Source organism: Zonotrichia albicollis, chromosome 3 (assembly GCF_047830755.1).
Source record: "Zonotrichia albicollis isolate bZonAlb1 chromosome 3, bZonAlb1.hap1, whole genome shotgun sequence".
NCBI classification, from domain to species: Eukaryota; Metazoa; Chordata; class Aves; order Passeriformes; family Passerellidae; genus Zonotrichia; species Zonotrichia albicollis.
In genome coordinates, this window is record NC_133821.1 from 56,052,183 (window position 1) to 56,071,224 (window position 19,042).

The 19,042-nt window shown below is 39.6% G+C and overlaps 1 protein-coding gene across 1 annotated transcript in view; it reads right to left on the reverse strand.

The window, feature by feature from the left end:
- Positions 1-18,099, reverse strand: part of HEATR1 (HEAT repeat containing 1) — a 36,774-nt gene extending 18,675 nt beyond the window's left edge. Inside the window, exons 1-22 of the mRNA XM_014267437.3 lie at positions 17,958-18,099; positions 16,060-16,276; positions 14,987-15,128; positions 14,361-14,462; positions 13,338-13,478; positions 12,551-12,762; positions 11,293-11,426; positions 10,491-10,599; positions 10,021-10,131; positions 9,517-9,634; positions 8,184-8,291; positions 7,680-7,775; positions 6,577-6,665; positions 6,064-6,275; positions 5,674-5,795; positions 4,895-5,092; positions 3,982-4,165; positions 3,568-3,716; positions 2,715-2,907; positions 1,998-2,170; positions 1,495-1,662; positions 412-654 (exon numbers count right to left, since the gene is read on the reverse strand). Of these exons, the coding sequence (XP_014122912.2) occupies positions 412-654; positions 1,495-1,662; positions 1,998-2,170; positions 2,715-2,907; positions 3,568-3,716; positions 3,982-4,165; positions 4,895-5,092; positions 5,674-5,795; positions 6,064-6,275; positions 6,577-6,665; positions 7,680-7,775; positions 8,184-8,291; positions 9,517-9,634; positions 10,021-10,131; positions 10,491-10,599; positions 11,293-11,426; positions 12,551-12,762; positions 13,338-13,478; positions 14,361-14,462; positions 14,987-15,128; positions 16,060-16,276; positions 17,958-18,099 (3,363 nt within the window). The remainder of the gene's footprint in view (positions 1-411; positions 655-1,494; positions 1,663-1,997; positions 2,171-2,714; positions 2,908-3,567; positions 3,717-3,981; positions 4,166-4,894; positions 5,093-5,673; positions 5,796-6,063; positions 6,276-6,576; positions 6,666-7,679; positions 7,776-8,183; positions 8,292-9,516; positions 9,635-10,020; positions 10,132-10,490; positions 10,600-11,292; positions 11,427-12,550; positions 12,763-13,337; positions 13,479-14,360; positions 14,463-14,986; positions 15,129-16,059; positions 16,277-17,957) is intronic.
- Positions 18,100-19,042: the final 943 nt, after the last annotated feature.

Here is a 19,042-nt window from a genome sequence, read left to right on the forward strand (position 1 = left end):
ATGAAACTATTTCTCACCTACTGTATTTTGTTGACAATTTTTCCTCAGATGAAAAACATTAAGTAAAGCTCTTGCCTGACTGACAAAAGCCTAAAACCTGTGGAACAGCAGTATCTATAATGATAACAGGAACACATCTGCAAGCAAATACAGTATTGCTATTTTGTGCTTGTCAAAATGCAAAAAGTAGAGCAAGCAGCAATATCTCCTTCTGATAATTTTAAGAGTTCAAGTTTTGCAGCCTGTTTAGATGTTTCAAAGGCAGTATGGAGACACTGAAATCTTGTAATAAAAAAAAGGTCAAAAGCTATGGACTCCTCTATACTGAAAGAGCCCTTATAAATCCAATCTCAAACACTGCTAGCTGCTTTAAGCATAAAAATAAATAAAAGGTATTTCATAAAGCCATACCTGCCCAAGTGCTGTGATCTGAAATGGTGGAATTTCTTCGTATATTTTCTTGGCAGCATGCAGACTTTTGATAAATAAATCCAGACTATCGTCATTCTTGCTGAGGAGGGTGGCTGAATATTCATTAAACTTTCCAAGGATTAGATGCAGGAGAATGACTTCATCTTTAAACATTGCCTCAGCATTATCAGAGACCTTCTCTAGCAGACGCTCTAGTACAGGCAAGAGGTGAGAGAGAACCACCTGCAAACAGAGAAAATGCATAACAGGAGGTTTTATCCATTCTCAGGTTAACAACTTCCCAGTAGCACAGCTTCATTTTACTGCAGCATCCCCTCTCTCGGACCATACTGCACACAGTATTTTAGGCAGCAGCTGTTCAATTGGAAAAATATAAGGTATAATATGAGATTACCCCAAGTACCTGCTCATCTGCTCCTTAGCTATTTTCATTTGCAGAACAGTATTTCATAATTTCAAAGTACAGAAACAAGGTAATTTTTCCACCCATTTATGACTGCTGTTTTCCGCAAAACCGAAATGTGAAGCAAAACAACGCCCTCTATGCAGTTCATAATCTTTTCAAGACACATACAACTGAACAGGACGTAAAAATTCATATTTAATTCATTTTTTGAACTTTGAAGTCATATTTTCCAGCACTTGGAGAATTCTGAATATGCTAGATAAGACTAGGTTAATATATATAAAAGAAATTCACAGTCACTACTTGATACCTTGCAATTCTGTACAGAAAACTCAATGTTCACTTACCAAAGTAAGACATTTCTTCTGCAGCAATCTCTTCTGAAACAGTATTTTTTAGTAATATCAAGGAAATTTCTTTAAAAACTCCAATGCAAAATTCTGCAGCCATTACATTCCAGAAGGAGCATGCAAACATTTTATGTTTCATTAAACCATACTTTGCAGCTTCACTGCATATTACTGGAGGTGTCAACTTAATACCTAATAATCTAATACATTGTGGAACTATTTAACAGCATTTTTTCTAAATTATATGTGATTTCAGCATTTCACTCAAGTGCAGAATCCATAAAAAACTCAAAAGACAGCACTTACTTCACCATGGACTTCATGAAGAATTTTCATTAAGTTTCTTGCAATATATGATGGGAAAATACGGTTCTGTACACAATCAAGTATGTTTTCCAAAGCTGCCAACAATTCTTTTTTCTGGGGTTTCTGTTTTGACTGTGTCTCAATATCCTCAAATAGAGTTCCCATAATCTGGTTCATTAGCAAAGTAAAAATTAAGTTATTTTCTTGCAATAAAAATGCCTTAAAGAACAATTATTTGATGCTTTCATAACACTGTCATCTATATATAAGCAGAGTTCTTTATCTGGAAATAAACCACTGTTAATGCCTCTTAGGTTCTCAGCCCTCTGCATGTAATAAATCACCTAAATGTTTTTATAGTTCCTAAAACAATTATAAGTCAGCCCACTATTGGATACAAAGACAAACAACTTTCCTGGTTAATTTGATTTCTTTTCTGTGAGACAGAAGCTCACAGCAGCAGACAAAACTTGTATTAATATACACCTTAATTAAAAAAATACCTGTGCTATGTATGTAGGGTCAGATACAATCTCTTCTGTCTTTTGCTCCAAATGCTGAAGGACAGGATGAAACAGAGACTCCTTTATTCCTCCCAAGGAATGGAGGCAGATGAGAGCAGCCCTTCGAACTTCACTCACAGGACTAGCCAAGTTAATTAGCAAAGATACCACCACTGCAAGAACAATGAGGGAAGGAGGAAAAGAACAGAGTAAAGTGAGTGGTGAAAATTTTACTGCAGCTGTCCCTGAAGAGGCATCAACATTACTTGGGAATTAAGAAGTTGTCTCTTTTCACTGTAAGCCTCTAAGGTGCACAAAACCAATACGAGTCTCACAGACTCATGACTCTGAACTTCATCACAGTCCTTATACTCATGTGTAAGCTCAGAGCTCATATATTGCTACTGACTGTCACACCCTGAGACTGCACAGACAGTAATGTCCTGTGACTGACTCCTTCAGCACAGCCCTGTGCTACTTTAACACTTATAAAATCAAAAAAATATAGCTTCAGTTACTTCAAGCTTGGACTTACAACTGCACCAGTGAATCAGCAAGAGAACTGTCTCAGCCCAGTGAAGCTGAACATAAATAACCTGAGATACCCTCCATGGTATAAAATATTGTAAAATTGCACAGAATTAAAAAGTACAGTGATTGAGTTCTAAGATGAGAGACAGACAGACCAACAGACAGACAGATAGAATTTTACTCTACCTGGAGATGATGGTGATAGCAGTCGTTTCTTGTTCTGGTCTGCTTGTGATTCAAGCAGTGCATAGCCAATATACAGAGCCTGAGTCTGTAGCATTGCACTGACTTCATAGTTCAGTTGATTTGAAAGGTTATAATTGTAACTCCATAAAATGGAAAGGAATTTGAAGAGAAGCTTCGAATTTTCTAGATGCTCCTTAAATTTAACACAAGGGAAAAGAAAAAAAAAGAAAAAAGCACTTGTTTAATTTATTTGGCAAACTGCTACTGAAAACCTTTGATAAACCATCCCACCCACTTCAAAGGAGTACTTTGTCTCAGAAAGAGAACTTTGTCTCAGAACAACAGAGAAACAGTGCCTTTTGGGAAGAAAAAGTTATTGAGTAAATGCTGCACAAGGCCAGATGTTAATTACATATGCATGTGAAAAACCATGAGATGATGTAATAAGGAAACACAAAAGTTCTCCTAGAAGTTTTCCTTCTAGTTTCTGTATTTAAACACTAACAAATTTTACAAATCAACCCTTTGTCTTGCTACAAGTTAGAACCAAAACTTTTTCCTCAAACTTTAGGCTCTTGATCTTGTCCTGCGAATCAGTGTTGTTTTCATCTTTGCCTCCAATAGTACATTTATGTTTTGTTTTTTAACTTTAGTTTTCCAGTATTACATTTAATTAGGGCCAAGTAATGCACCTGAAGCTTACACTTCCATCTCCTCACAGTACTTGAATGCCACAAGCAGTGTTGCATGACCTGTTGACCATTTTTCTCAGTTTTCCTTAAAAGTAATGCAACCATGAAATAGTTTCATGACTCTGACTCATCATTCAGAGCACCAAATGCAAAAATAATACCTTGAATAAGAGATTCATCAATGCTCTGTACTGAAGAGCATCTCTTCCCTCACTAGCTCCACTGACAAGCAGGTCAAACAGCCCCAAAATGATGTGCAGGTACTCTCGGCTATCTTGCTTCAGAGATTCAGGATTCCACCAGTATATCTCTAAAAAATACAGGTTATAATTAAGACACAGCAGGTGCATAGGAACACCCTCAGAAACCAGAAGAAAACAGACATCTCTAGTTAAAAGAGGACAATACATTTGGTTGATTTCATGTTCACAAGTAAGCAATCTTTACAGATGTCAGTAACAAAGGAGAAAGTTAGGGAAGCAACATTTCCATGATTCCAACAACTTTTGAAGGGGAAGAAAAAAACAACTTTCCTTTTTCAATGTGTAAGTAACAGGCAAAATCTTAACACCTACCTTTTACAAAGGACATGGGAATTTTTAGGCCTTTAATGAAGTTTTTCAATAAGAACAGAACCATTGCTGACTCCTCTGCATGAGCAGTCTCATCACTTTTGAGCTTTTCTATATATGCAATTAACAAGTCCTCAGGCACCAAAGTGTCCTCTACTGTTTCAACAGACCAGCTTAGGGGAGTTTCCTGCGAATGAAAATTGATTTTAATGTATTCTGTCACAATTCCATGCAAAAGAAACCAGAAATTAAGCATTAAAATTCAGCAACATTTCATTTCCAACCTCCAAAGAGGTATCCTTATGGAGTGAATTACATATCTGATTTTACATTGAAACTTGCATCTGCAGTTTTAAAACCTATGCTAGCTCTTTCTACCATAATTACAGTGTACATAAATGAAGTAACAGAAGAGTAAAATAACAGTCTCTCTAAAATATCTCTTCAAAGGGATTGGAAATTGCAACATTTTTGACAGTCAGTTTAACACTTTCATCTAGCTCTGTTCCAGAAAAACAATCCATGTTTCAGATACTTGCATATACAAAAAAATCATTAATGGAATAACCTGAGGTCAGAATAAATAATTACCATGTGACACTATGTGTGTATATGAGGGGATGTACACACAGAAACACAACCTGCTCACATGGGTTTCTTACACACAGAAAAAAACCCTAGAGCTGTTTCTCAACATAATAGGCCAAGAAAACTCCAATGGAAACACACATAAAATATTAGAGTAATTCTTAATGGCACTATTGCCAAGTGTGTGTTCTTGCTCTGAGAAGAAATGAAGGTGAGATTTTTCACTTCAAGTTTCTGAACTTGGTCTTCAGTAAAAACAATTTTAAAACCTTTTTACTACTGTTTTCAGCACAAAGAAAATGCCCTCTCCAGACTGTTTACACCTTACCTCTGCAGGTTCACAACTTCTGAGATTCTTAATTTTTTTATCCAAGAAGCGGAGGACTCTGATAGCCACTGGAAGATAATTTTCCTTTCTCCGTGCATTGCAGCAGCGCTGAACAAGCACTGCACCAATTATATGAGTAGTTACTTTCTGTCTCACACTGTCAGATTCCGTTTCAGCAACAAGTATCAGGTCATCAACCTTAGAAAAAAAGAGTGGAGGACAACAAAAATCAGTAAAACAGTGGGAGTTCCCTATGACTAAACTGAACATGTAAATGAAAAATGGTGTAATACTGTTTCGTTTCTATCATAGGTAAAAAGTGACTGTCTGCTGTAATTGTACTCTTTGAAACCTTGCAATGCATAAACATCAGTTTCTATGAACTACCCACAGGTATAGCTGCTTACTCTCTAAAATTTTTTTTTCACTAAAGTAAAAATTCCTCAAATTTAGTTACACTAATAATTTGTCAAAAAAGGTAATCAGTTTCTTAAGTTAAGAAAGAAATTGGTTTTACATGGATGGTATTATGGTTTGGTATTTTATATATATATATATATATGTAAATTGTATATAAATACATAAATACATACAGACATAAATAGACACAATTTTTATATATATATGTATTTGCCTAGCAGCTTGATGATAGCATACTAGTGCCTAGAGCAGCCATGCAAAGTTCTTCAATATCACATTTGTTTAATTACCTGAAAAGTAATCAGTCACCACCTGAAAAGTAAAGCTTCTCTAAGGTTAGGTTGACATGGTACACTTACCATTTGCAATAGTAAGGAAGGGTCCTCTGATGTCAAATTTCGAGAAAGCAGACCAATCATTTTCTTATTGGCCACTCCAACCAACTCTGCAGACTCAGTAGATTTAATTGCCTCTTCAAGAGCTACTCCAAGGGGGGAAAAAAATCAATAATCTAGGTATAAAATTCACATATCAACATACTGGTGGCTCAGTAATATTTAGAATTAGTCAGAAACATACTAAACAATTTCTACCTCTTTTCAAAGAGTTTTTTTCAAAATCCATTCAGTTACAGCATGATAGCCTGATGACATCCTGCATCCTTCAATATGTGTTTAGGTTCAATAAGGAGGAGGTCCTAACTTGCCACAAGTTTTCTCCTATCAAATTAGTTACAAGGAACACTTTACCTTCTGGCCAGCCTTTCAGGAAAGGATGTAAAGAGCAGAGACCAGACTGTGACAAACAAACAGCCATTTTCCAGTCTGCAGATTTTGAATTTGCATTAGTGATTATCATAAAAGGTAACAACTGCATTACTGCTGCATCTAGCAGTTCTCTCTTCTCTTTTAAAATCTCCTCTTTGACTAAAATTTTTACTGTTTGCTCCAAAACCTTGTACCTGAAAGAGAACAAAACATGTTGAAAATACATGACTCAAGCACATCAGCAACATTTCTTTGATTTGTTCTCTATTTTCCATGGTGATTTTCTGTATCTTAACAGCTGTAACAACAAATAAGGAATTAATGCGAAATGGTACGAAAATAATTGGACATCTCTCTTGTAACTGAGCATAGACATAGCATAACAAAAAGCATTTGCAGAGAAACACAGTTTTTAAAGTACTCTTTATAGTTTCTTTAAAAAAAATTAATTTGTACAGAAAGAATGTAGACTGAAAAAAAAAAGCACAAACATACCACTTTCCATCCTTTGAAAGATCAGCTTTCTGGAAAATGTTCAAAAGACTTGATACTAATACTTCTGGATTGACTTGTTCTATGAAAATCTGAATGATAATCAAGAAAAATGAATGAAAATACAACAATATACAAAACAGTTGACACATCATAATGGAAAATGCATCTGCTATACCAAGTGGGAACAGAGATCAAATATGACTAACTGCATTCCTGCTGATGTTCATGAAATGAAAATACTATCAGGTGAAAAGAAGAAATAAGGCTGCCCAGTATGCCCTCTTGATAATTAAAGTATGGAGAATTTATTGAATGTGGAAATGTTTGGTAAAATTGATAAATGACATGCAAACTATATTACAATTAAATAAGAATTGCTTTTACTTTACATTGTATCTGGATCACAAAAATGTCAGGCACGTTAACAAAAGACACTAAAGTTTAAAGGAGCCCTCACGTGCTTCTATTCCTATTTACTGGTGATCAAGAATGAATGAACACACAAGACCAATTCCACTACTACTAATAATATTCTCCACTACTACTAGCAGAAGCCATGAAGAGGGACTGTTACTCTAGCTGGAAACAATCAGCACAATGCATACCAGAGTCCTATCCAGTAAACCTGAGCTGGAGCTCAGGACTTTGCCACTATCAACTGACCAAATGACTTGCATATGGAAAAACTCAGCTGAGCACCTCTCACTGGAGCAAAGTCTTGTGACTGCACCACTTTCCATCCAAAAGACAGATAGTGTGCCTTGCCTTTTTATAGAAAAACATACAGAATAAGCAGGAAGCATGCCTCAAATAATAATCAAAGATTTAAGTATGCTTCAGTAGCTACATTTTTAAAAAAAGAAAAACAAAACAGATAAATTCACTTTAACTGCCTATCCCTTGGTAAGGATCAGGGAGCAGAGATTTGGGGGGAATTTGTGAGATGGCAAACAACACAAGCCTCCTGTTTTTGTGCTGCTTCATCCTGTTAAAGGATAGAAGTCATGCAACAGGAACACAAGGACAACTACACAGAATACATTCCAGACACACACACATTGGAGACCAGGTAAAATCTCGCATGCCAAAAGACACACACTTACCTCCAAAGAACTGAGGGCAGCCATCACAACATCTCTGTTGTCATCCTTGAGCCGTCCAAATATTGCTTCTTGTAAAAATGCCTGATCAAAGCCTTCCTGAAAAAATAAAGGAAACAGAGTCAATAAAGAAAATAAATCATTTGTCTGTCGAACACTTCACAGGCTTTTAATATCTGAATTCTAGGGTAAGAGAAGTGGTAATATCATCTAAATTAAACCTCACAGGTCGACTAACTTTCAATAACAAAAGAAAGAAAACCAGAAATATTAACTAACTTGGATTTTAGGAGAATGTGAGCAGCTTAATCAACAAGAACTATATCCAGACTCCAGAATAGGGGGAAATGGTGACAGAAGCCTACTGAAAATACCATGAAAAGCAGAAAGGATGATGTAGGCGCAGTCTCACATACCACTCATCTTCAACTGCTAAGTTTGGCAAACAGCTTTTTGAAGACATTCCATGTTAAATCAGTTCTGTAAGGGAGAGGTTCAGACACAAACCTTTGAAGTTTCAATAACATCTTTCAAATGCTGAAGAGCCAGGACCCGCACAGCAGGCTGAGGATGATTCAAACTAAGCAGAAGGGAGGTTTCACAGACTTCCAGAAACTGAAATACAGATTTCACAGTGACCCCGGTGCATGTTAAAAATATTTTAAATATACATAAAGATAATGGGAGGCATTCTTATGGCAATTTTTTGTATCAGAAGAAAACCGGCACAATCAAGACCTAGGAAGTTAAACTACAGTATAATGATATCGTGTAACTGTTTTAAATGATGAAATTTCTTCACTGTTGTAAAAAGTTTTTGCAAGATAGCTTGAAAAGTACAGTAAGCCACAGACACCATTATGTCCTAGAAAAGCATTACGCTTATCTAAGGATTCTGAGAAAGCTCTAGTGAATGTCAGTGTGACACAGCACAGACAGAAACTGCTAAAAAGGCATCCCTGCTAGTCCAATTGCGTGCACTTATCTCAGGAACCTTAAAAGCTGGAAGAGAGTCATATGCCTTTGTTCTGCATGCCTTGTGTTTCTGTTAATCCACTTGTTACTCTGCCTTTGTTACATCAGTACAAAAATACAGGAAGCGCTTCTTTCTGTAGTTTGTCATGTTTGCTTTCAGTCCTTCAATCATTGCAAACAACAGCCATAATACTAACCAGCTCTTCTAATAAATTCCTTGGCCAGATCTGTTGTAGTAATGGTTATTCTGTGTTAGGCTGAGTTTCCATTGCTCTTTAGAAATGGCACAGGAAGAACTCTGTGGTCACTCTGTTCTTCCCTGTTACCGACTGCAAACATTCATAAAATCAGTGCAAGGAAAAGGACCAAGCCATCTTCTCTCAACAGTGATGAAGTTGTTTCTCAGCTTTCCCAAAACAGACTCTGCCACTGACAACATCCTCGAGGCCTTGCTGGGCACCACTGTGTTGTCACTATTGACCTCTACAGTGTATGCAGTGGCCACGTGTCTAAGGAAAAAAATTACTGGTAGCAATTGGAGCAGGTGGAAATGTATAAATTCTAACCAGGGAAAAAAATCTCACTCTTATGAGTCCTTATGAAAAAAAACTTAAAAGACCTGATAGCTTTTGTTTAACCTCAATTTTGACCAAGCTCCCTCCCCCTAAATATTTAATGAAGTTAGGATCCTTTACTTTGGTATTGGGTTGGTTTTTTTCTTGTTGTTGTTGTTTTGTTTTTTTTCTTTTTTTTGTAGGAATGGTAGACAGTTTGTTCATAAGGAGTAATAGAGAGCAGAACTATGTTAAAAATCAGCCTTCTGACAGTATAACCATTTAAGAGCTAGGTTCATAATCCTACCTACCTCGTACTTGCCACAGCTTAATGAAAGAGAAATAAATTGATGAAAAAGATTTTGGTCAGCCTCATCTGTACAATCTTCCAGGTGCTTCTCCAACACAGAGTCTAAGGCTTTAGGATACCTGCCAAAAGGCAAAACCATCAATATATTCTGCAGAGGATTATAGGAAAACATGTATTTACAGGAGAAATACAGGGAAAACCAAGGAAACGGAATGATTTGCAGACCACTAGGAGACATAATGAGCAGAGAAGGTCATGCTGCAAAGTAAAGAGCTGTACAAAGCCAGTAGGTCTGTGTCCAGGTATTACAGTGATAACAAAATATGTAAGGACAATCAGTAAAACAAAATTTGGACAGAGATTAGGAGTCAGTTATTCCTTTTGTATCTATTTCAGCAAGACTACTTGTAGTAGTACAAGTACTTACTACACCCAATAACCCAAGATCATAGCTGATATCACCACTCTACAGACTGTGGGTATGTTACAGAAAAATGGAACTTACTTTCTCTCGAGAAGTCTGATGAGAGGAAGGATCTTTTGATTGAGTGCAGCCATTTTGGTGGGATTAGATTCAACCTCTGTGCCACAGGAGATAAACTCTTCAAGAAACTTGCTAAAATTACAAACAAAAGGAAAAGCCACCATGTTTTGCACAGTATCTTTTCATTACTGTTATAAAGCACAGTTCTTAACAGATTAGGATTAATATACATTATTTACTGCAAGTACAGTTTGCTGCTGGCTTCAAGTTTCCCTCTGTCCCACAACTATTCCCACAAATGCTAAATGAATGACTCTTCTGGGTTACTGAATGTTTAAATTTCAAAATCCACATCTGGATTTAACTTATGAACTCATAAAAACATATAATATAATGCTGATATAATGCTAATGCCATTGTCAGGAATTACTTATTATTAAACCAGAAGTGACTGCACTACTGCATAGGGAAAAGAACTGAAGTCAACTCACGAAGCCAACAGGGAATCTAAATCCTTTTCCAGTGGTATACTCTCAAGAATAGCTTGAAGATGCTTGATATAAATGTCATTTTCTGTCTCCTCGGATTCTTCTTGCTCCTCTAAGAACAATCATAGAAGATGAACAATAGTTAGAGAACAGTCTCCTCATACTGATAAAGCAAACAGCTTCTGCAGCATCATCCTCTGCTGAACCAAGCACACAACTTGAAGACCACAGTGCTCATCCAGCACTAACTCTCTGTGATCCATTAGCAATGCTTTACACCAATGTCATTAAAATGCCAAAGCCTGGATTGCTGCCAATAAACTCAAGGATGCTTTGGCATATTCCAGATCTGCTGCTCAAAGCCAGCAACTACCCTAGAGCATTCCTTGGTGTGAATCTGGACCTTTTGAACAAAACAGCTTCCCCAGTCATGATTCAGCATTACAAAGCCACAGTGCAAACAGACTCTCTAGCACAGACACAGGCTACAAGCCAGCCAGCCTTGCTGCCCCAGACTGTTCCCAGGCACATTTAATCACTGGGTAAACACAGTTGTCCCTAATTAACCACATATGGAGTATATGCAATCTACCCAAGATTTCACAGTACTGCAATACATCTCTAAGAAGAAAACAAAAAAAAAAGAAAATAGAAAAAAACCCAACAAACACACAAAAGCTCAATCACGTCTTCACAGGTACTGGCAGAGTTTCAATGGAAGAAGCAATTACACAGCTGTGACATCTACCACAGTTATCCATCCTAAGGCTGATCCAAGTTTTACAAAGAACCTGGGCTAACTTACCTGTATCACTTTTCATGATGGTGTGAACAAGGTGAGGCAACAGGTAGCGGAGGAGAGGAGAGATATCATAGCCTGCTGACAGGCCTTGCAAAAATGTTACCAGTTCTGGGCTTTTGCACAGATAATTAAATGGCCTGCACAATTAAAAGGGAGAAAAAAGAAAAGTGTGTATGCTGATCTGGGTTACAAACACTTTCAAAACTATACAGATTTCACGAGGATTCAATTTTCAGCATCAGGTAACAGCCCCATTGTAAACAAACACTGAAAAAATTCAAAGGGCTCCACTTAATGCCAGATGTTTACTGGCAAATGTAATATCCAAGAAGAAAAGAGGGTACTGCCAGCCATGCTGAGCACAGCTGCTGCAATGGCACAGTGAACCTACCTATGTTTTTTGCAAAGCTGGTAGCAAAAGGAAAAACACTTGTATGAATTACAGGAAGAGACATCCTCACACTGCAAGGAGCATATCTATTCCCCAGAAGCAGCTAAATGGATGAGAAGTAATTGTGCAATGCCAGATCCTCTGAGGAGAAGCCATTTCCCTTTTGGCTCACACAGAGCTTCACCTTGTCTCCTTTTACACTCACCTGGCTGGATGCTGCATAACACATCAACCCCATACCTGCTCTTTTGACAAACAACCCATGACAGTGTTTAAGCATCTGGCAAGTAATCACTCTATATAATCCTCAGAAGATTTTTCCTATTGGAATACCCCTCTCTGCCAGCAAGCAGATTCCTTGTAGCACGTGGGACTATGTTCAAATGCATGTTACCAGCAGAAGCCAACTGTGCCAGAGCAAGGCAGACAGATGGATGGGAATCCACCACACAAGCCTCCAGGAGAACACCTCAACTGAAGTGAGACCAAACAAGGGGTGGTAGAGAAACACTTATCCTTCAGGTGTTAAACTACACCAACTCAAAGCCCTTCCATTGAAGGAGCAGAACTTCTTTGCACTTTCCAGAAAACCTCTTACTTGACAGGGTTCAGTTTTGCACACTGGCATCAGTCTCTCACTAAGAGAAGCACCAAGAGATGACCAGCTCACACCCCTGACACTTCTCTGCTGCAGTGAGCATACAAATTTTCAAAGTAAGCCAAAGGAACTTACAAGCCCTCTGAAATATCAACTACCAAAACTTCTGACAGAGAGGTATCTCTTTAATGCTGAGGATATAAAAATTGCAAATTATCAAAGCGCAGTTTGGAATTTTAGAAAGTGGGAAAATCTGATTCACGTAGACTTACTTTTTCCCAAGTTTATCTCCTTTCTGAGTTTGCAGAAGTAGGTTCAAGCAAGCCAGCCCGTCCCTGATTAATGAGGGCATTTTAAATAGTGTCTTGCTTATCTGCACCATCAAGGAATGCACCAAGGAAGTCTCCACTGTCACTTTTACTGTCATCTGGCAGATTATCATGTATGTTGCAGCTCTGTAATCCTGTACAGAGGACTTCAAGCCCTAGAAAAAGAGACAAAGGCGAATTTTTAACACAGAATAACACAAAAGAGTACATTAACATAAAAATAATTTTTATTCTAACATCGACGGAATCCTACTATGCTCTTTTCCACGTGTTAATGTTTAAGGTATCTATAAACTCAACTTCCAAGAAGAAAAGCCGTTGTGCAAGATCCACAGATAGAGAAGGCACATTTATTAACTACTGCTTTGTTTGTTGACAAAGCAACAACCATGGACAAGAAAGGATATTAGAGCAGGCTATCTACGCTGACACAATTCCCTCATGGTTTAGTGTGATAAATTTCAAAGCAAAAACACTCTTCAATCCGTGTATCCATTTCTCACAGCTCCATTCCTCATGCAGAGTGGAAAACAGTTCTTAAAGTGCTCATCTGAGGTGTGAAAAAACATCATTTCCCATGGACCCTCACCTGCCTGAGGTTTCAAATCAGGCTGAGTGGTACAGTATGTATCACACAGGATGTCCCTCTTGGAGATTATTTGTGTGAGGTTATGTGCATCTGCAGAACACAGTGCACTTCATCACACAGGAGGGATAGAGCTTCACCCACCTTTTGGACATAAGGAAGCAGCAGAGAGACCATAGTGTCTGTTATCTTCTCTGCAGCTCCAAGAGCTGACACAATGGTGGAAGCATAAAACACAAGGAGAACTCTCAGTTGAGCTGAGTTGCCGGGACACTCTGAAAAGACCTGGATCACAAAAAAAAATCAGCTGTTCAGACATCAGGGCAAGTGGAAATGCACATGTGGCTTCCCTCAAACCACCAAAATCTTAGAACTCCAGCCTGCAAGCTCCAGCAGCTCCTGCTGGCACAACTGAAGTCATCTCCCCTCACAGCAGCAACCCTCACCAGAGGTTCCTGCTCCTCCTCACAGACAGGGCAGATGGGAATGGGTGCCAGTGTGATTAATCAGAGTAAGGCAGCCAAAATCACCTGTGATCCTGGTGCACTGCTCAAGACTCAGAGCTGGACAGCCAAGAAGCTCAACTGTGTTATGTTTAACACCTCCTTCTACACCTGTGAATACTCTGTTACTGTGTCTGCTTTGCTTAGTTTGACAGCAGATGCATCCCAATCCTCTAAATAACTGGATCTGTGATACATCTTACCCTTCTGAGACTATAGAACTAGCCCTCTACTTGACATTTACTGAAAAAACAAAAAAAAAATTGCCCACCTTCTAACATTCTCAATTTCAAATTCTCATTAATATTTGAAAATGTGTATTTAAAACACCCATGACAATCCTCAGAAGAGACATGGAAATTCAGAGCACAGTTAAAGACTAATGGCAGGAATGAGTTCATGGAAGAAATTAAGACAATGAAGTACCCTGAGGCAACACAGTAAATAATACAGTGTGGCCAAATCGTTTTGTCATGGCTTATTGGTTCTCAGTCACTTCCCTACAGAACTTCTGACAGACTGTCATCTTCACAAATTATAACAAAAGAAATCCTCATACTGTTTACTGGTGAATGAATTCAAAACACTCAGAAATAGCACATTACTATAAAAACATGGGGAAGACAAAGTGACAACAAACAATGCTCTAGAATAAATTAACAACCTTCACAGATCTTGCCACAAGCCTGCAGATGAAATCCATGAAATCCAGGTCTTTGTAGCAGTGTGTAATGACAGTACCCCTTGCCAGAGGGACTCCAGGTTTCTTTACACAGAGAAAAAAAGTGAAGTTAGAACACTCAGAGTAAAGTGCAGCACAGAAAGTCAAAATTACTATAACCTCTGAATTAATCCTACTGATCAGTTAACACCATTAAAACTGAAATAAGTAATGGATTGCCACACACTGTTAGAATGTTTTGTGTCTACATTAAGACGGGTGATGAAGAGAATTACATTTATCCTACATGCAAATAAACCTAAATTTTAGCAATTTATGTATCTTCCTAGCAGTAGCAAATACTTACACCTCAAAAGCATGTTTTAACTTAGCAAAAAAAAGAGTAATTACAGTCAAAGCTTTTTAATATCAACTTCACCTTTAAAGAAAGATAGCAGAAACAACATGTGGGCATCCAGGCTCCATTCCTGTAATTAAACTTTCAGTACAGTTCTACAACTAACCACATAAATTGGTGGACCATATTCATAAGCAGAGTAGAAGGGTCAAGATATTATTAAATAAAGTCCCTCAAGGTCCCTCTATCTTGCATCTGTTAAGTACTTTACCCGTATTGGATCCATCCAATGCCACTTATGAGTTGGGCTTTTTATATCTAAAAGTTGAATAACTCTCACAAATAGATTAGTCTCATGATATGGCAGAACACAACCAATCAAACTGTCTTGATTGTAGAGATGAATGTGAAATCTAAGGAAAAGAACATACATGTGTAGTTTAAAAATACCTGGAAGCCAAAGAGGAAAATAGACATTCTTCTCAGAATACCTTGTTTAATTGTTTTTAAGCAAGACCTGACATGGTTTTCACACTGACTCAGATCTATGGTCCACCTACAGTCCAGAAACTCAAGGTGGCCTGCATGTGCTACAAGAAAAAAAACAGTGCTAGCATATTTTTTCCTCTCACTATCAACAATTTTAGGTCCCTGTACAACTAAAAATTATCTTAATTTCTTCAGCACCGGCTTATATAGTAAATCAGATGTTACAAAAATCTAGTATGAATCTCTCAGTACAATATACATAGAAATGCATAGAACAAAATACATAGAAATGCATAGAATAAAAATGCATAGAACAAATGTGACTCAGAGAAGTATGTTTCAGGAAAACCACACACTCTTTCATAATAAGAAGTACTGCACTTTCTGCATTTGGATAGATTAATTTATATAAATAAATAAAACATCACAAAATACTTCAATGTTTTTTTCTTCACACCTTACAAAACCTTGAAATAAGAATAGTTAAGGTTCATGACTCATGTTAATATTGAAACTTAGCTATTTTACAAAGCCCGCTTCTAAATGCACAATGTAGAAGTGCCTCTCTGTGTGCTCTGTAAGATGCCTAGGGCTGGGCAACTTTGGTGAAATTGCTTTTATACAGAATATCATGACAGATCAAAATAATCACAGAAATTTATCAAAAGACAAAAATCTAATTAGCAAAGAAGAGCATCTGGCCCCATAAGGACTAAGTCTAATTGCAAATTATTAACATTCTATCCTATTTTCAGAAAGCTGAAGTAAAATTATTCAAAACTTTTCTCACTGGGGAGAAATAAATCTTTCATTTCCAGCCTTATCTATTGACATGTAGGATATTCAGTGGATTACCTCTGAATCAGCCATTCAAGGCACTTCTGGGCTGGCTTAAGCATGAAGTAGGGGGACAGGTGAATGAGGAACAATGAAATATTCTTATCCAGCTGCTGATTTACTGCTTTAGTCTGAACACTGCGTTCAAGGCCTTTGGCTGTGGAACTAAACAAACTGGACTGGAACTCTTCAAATGAAGGATCAATGCCCATCAGCTCTTCTAAGCCAGTGCACCCTGTGGGGGGAAAAAAAATTAAAAATGGGAGGAAATTTTAACACAATAGTTTTTGTTCTCCAGTCCTACCCACTTACTTCCTCACTGGCACACCCAACTTTTTTGCTATACTGGTACATGTCATCCTTACCAAGCAAACCAAAGAGGCCTAAGACCAAAACCTTTGATATACTTGGAACTATTTCTCAACTGACAAAGAAAAGCAACATTAGCAACTATCAGCAGAGAGCTCTTGCAGCAGTGAAGGCCAGCAGCATCCTGGGTTGTGCTGTCCCTGAGAGCATGGCCAGCAGGCTGAGGGAACTGCCCCTTCCATTTGTGAGCTGCAGCTGGAGCCCTGTGTGCAATTTTGAGATCATCAGTAGAAGAAAAACATTTCTGGATGTGAGTTCAGCAGAGGAATGCTGAGATGGTCTAGGGGCTGGAAAACAACATAAAAGGAAAAGGAGGAACAGCTCAGCCTGGAGAAGAGAGAGTCAAAAGGAAATCTTCCTCTGTCTGCAGCTACTTAACAGGATATGGTGTGGGTTATCAAGGAGATGGAGCCACTCTTCTCAGAGATGCACAGGGGAAGGATGGGAGAACAACAGATGCAAGCTGGAATGCAGGAAACTCAAACCCAATGTATAGATTTTATTTTCTTCTAACAGTGGAATGATCAAATACTGGATTAGAGGTCCAATATTGGATAAGAGACCATAAAAACTCCATCCTCAAACTCAGCCAAGCAGTTCTAGAGTAACTATTTAAGAAACCAAAAAAAACACATGGTGCTGCATCAACGATATATATCTACAATCCTGTTACTTAAAATGGAAACATGATACCCATCTGCCTGGTTTTAGAAAACAGCTTTCTTATTCAACAGTATCACATGCCTGGATAAAAATGTATATAGATATGGAAAGAGATAGAGCATAAGGAATTTGAAGTGTGCCAACACTGCAAAGGCTACTGCCACTTCACATTATTTGTGACCATAACGTTACCCAAGAGCAGGGCATCAACATGTTTTCATGAAACACAGGACTCATGTCAGAAGGCACATTGGGAGATTTTCAGTCCCAGGCTCTGCTCAAAGCAGGGTTAAAAGGGTCTCCAAAATTGGACTAGGTAGCTCAGGGCATTATTCTGTCAAAGTTTTCAAAAAAGTTACTTTTTTTCTTTTCCCAACCACAATCTCCCCAGACAATCCTGTTAAATGCTTGACTGTCCTCACAATGAAAAAGCTTTTCCTTCTATCCAGTTTTAACTCCTATTTTTCCAACTTATTCCCACTGTCTCCTGTCCTCCAGCCATGCATGCCTGGTGCATCTTCTGGGAATATCCTCAAAGGCAATGGCAGGCTCCAATGAGACACATCCAAAGCCTTCTCTTCTCCAGACTGACTGAGACCAGAGATATTCCTCTCATCAACTTTCCCTTATTGGGCAAATTCGCCAGTCCTTGAGCATCTTGGTGATCCCTGACTCTTCCCCATGACCTTACCCTCAATTGCCCAGAAACGTGCTCGTAGAGGAACTGGTTTTCCCAAGGACTGGAGTGATGCTGACCAGCCAGCAGCTTCTTCAACTATTCTTTTGGCCTTTTTTGAATACGGGTTTCCCTCTCCTATTCATCTTCCTCCATCTGTTTTTTGGAGTGTTTTTAAAACCAGTGCCATCTAAGCAGCCAAACTCACCGATGGCAAAGAACGTGTCCCTGTCAATTGTCGCGGCTTCCTTGCAGGTGAAGAGCAGCGATGCCACCTCGCTGCGGTCCAGGAGGCTGGGATCGGTCTGGGGAAGCGCCAGCCGCTTCAGCTGCTCCGCCAGGGACGTCATGGCTCCGAATTTCGGGGAAAGGAACCTCCGGAGAAAACTGGGGGGAGAAAACCACAGCAGGCCCGCCGATGGAGCAGCCGCATGCAACCAGCCGTCTCTCCCGGCCCCGCTGCCGCTCGGGCGCGCACGTGTGGGGCGGGGAGGAAGGGGGCAGAGCCCGGCGGTGACACGTGTCCGTGTCCCTGTCCCGATCCCGGTCCCCGGCACCGACCTGGCTCCCGCCGCTCCCGCCGGGCCCACGTGGGCTGCGTGCGCCGCTCACCCGGAAGCGTCTGCTCCCTAGGCTCGGGAAGTTCCCGCCCCGGCGGCGAGGGACGGGCCCGGCCCGGCCTCGGCCGTGCCCCGCCCCTGGCCCCGGCAGCGCCCGGCGAGCGGCCCTGCCGGAAAGGGGCCGGAGCCGCAGGGCGAGAGCTGCGGGACGCGAGGCAGCCCCGTGTCCTGCGGGCCGTGGCACCCTGGCCTGTGTCAGGAATAGCGCGGCCAGAAGGAGCAGGGAAAGGATCAGAGCCTGTGTCCAGCTCTGTGCCCTGCAGTGCAGGAGGCGCTGGAGCGAATCCAGAGAATGGTTACAGAGCTGGTGAAGGGTCTGGTGCACAAGTCCTGTGAGGAGCAGCTGAGGGAGCTGGAGGTGCTTAGCCTGGAGAAAAGGAGGCTCAGGGGGACGTTGTCCTAGACGGTATCCAGGTGGGAGTTGGCCTCTGCTCCAAGAAACAAAAGACAGGACTAGAGGAAATGGCCTCGAGGTTTGCTGCTTTAGATTGGACATAAGAAACATTGTTTCACCATGAGGGTGGTCAGGCATTGGAACTGAAGGGAAGTGATGACAGTTAGAAGACTCACAGATGTGGGATTTAGGGACACGGTTTCCTAGTGGGCTTGGCAGTGCTGGGATAGTGATTGGACACAATGATCTTAGAAGTCTTTTCCAACCCAAATGATTCCA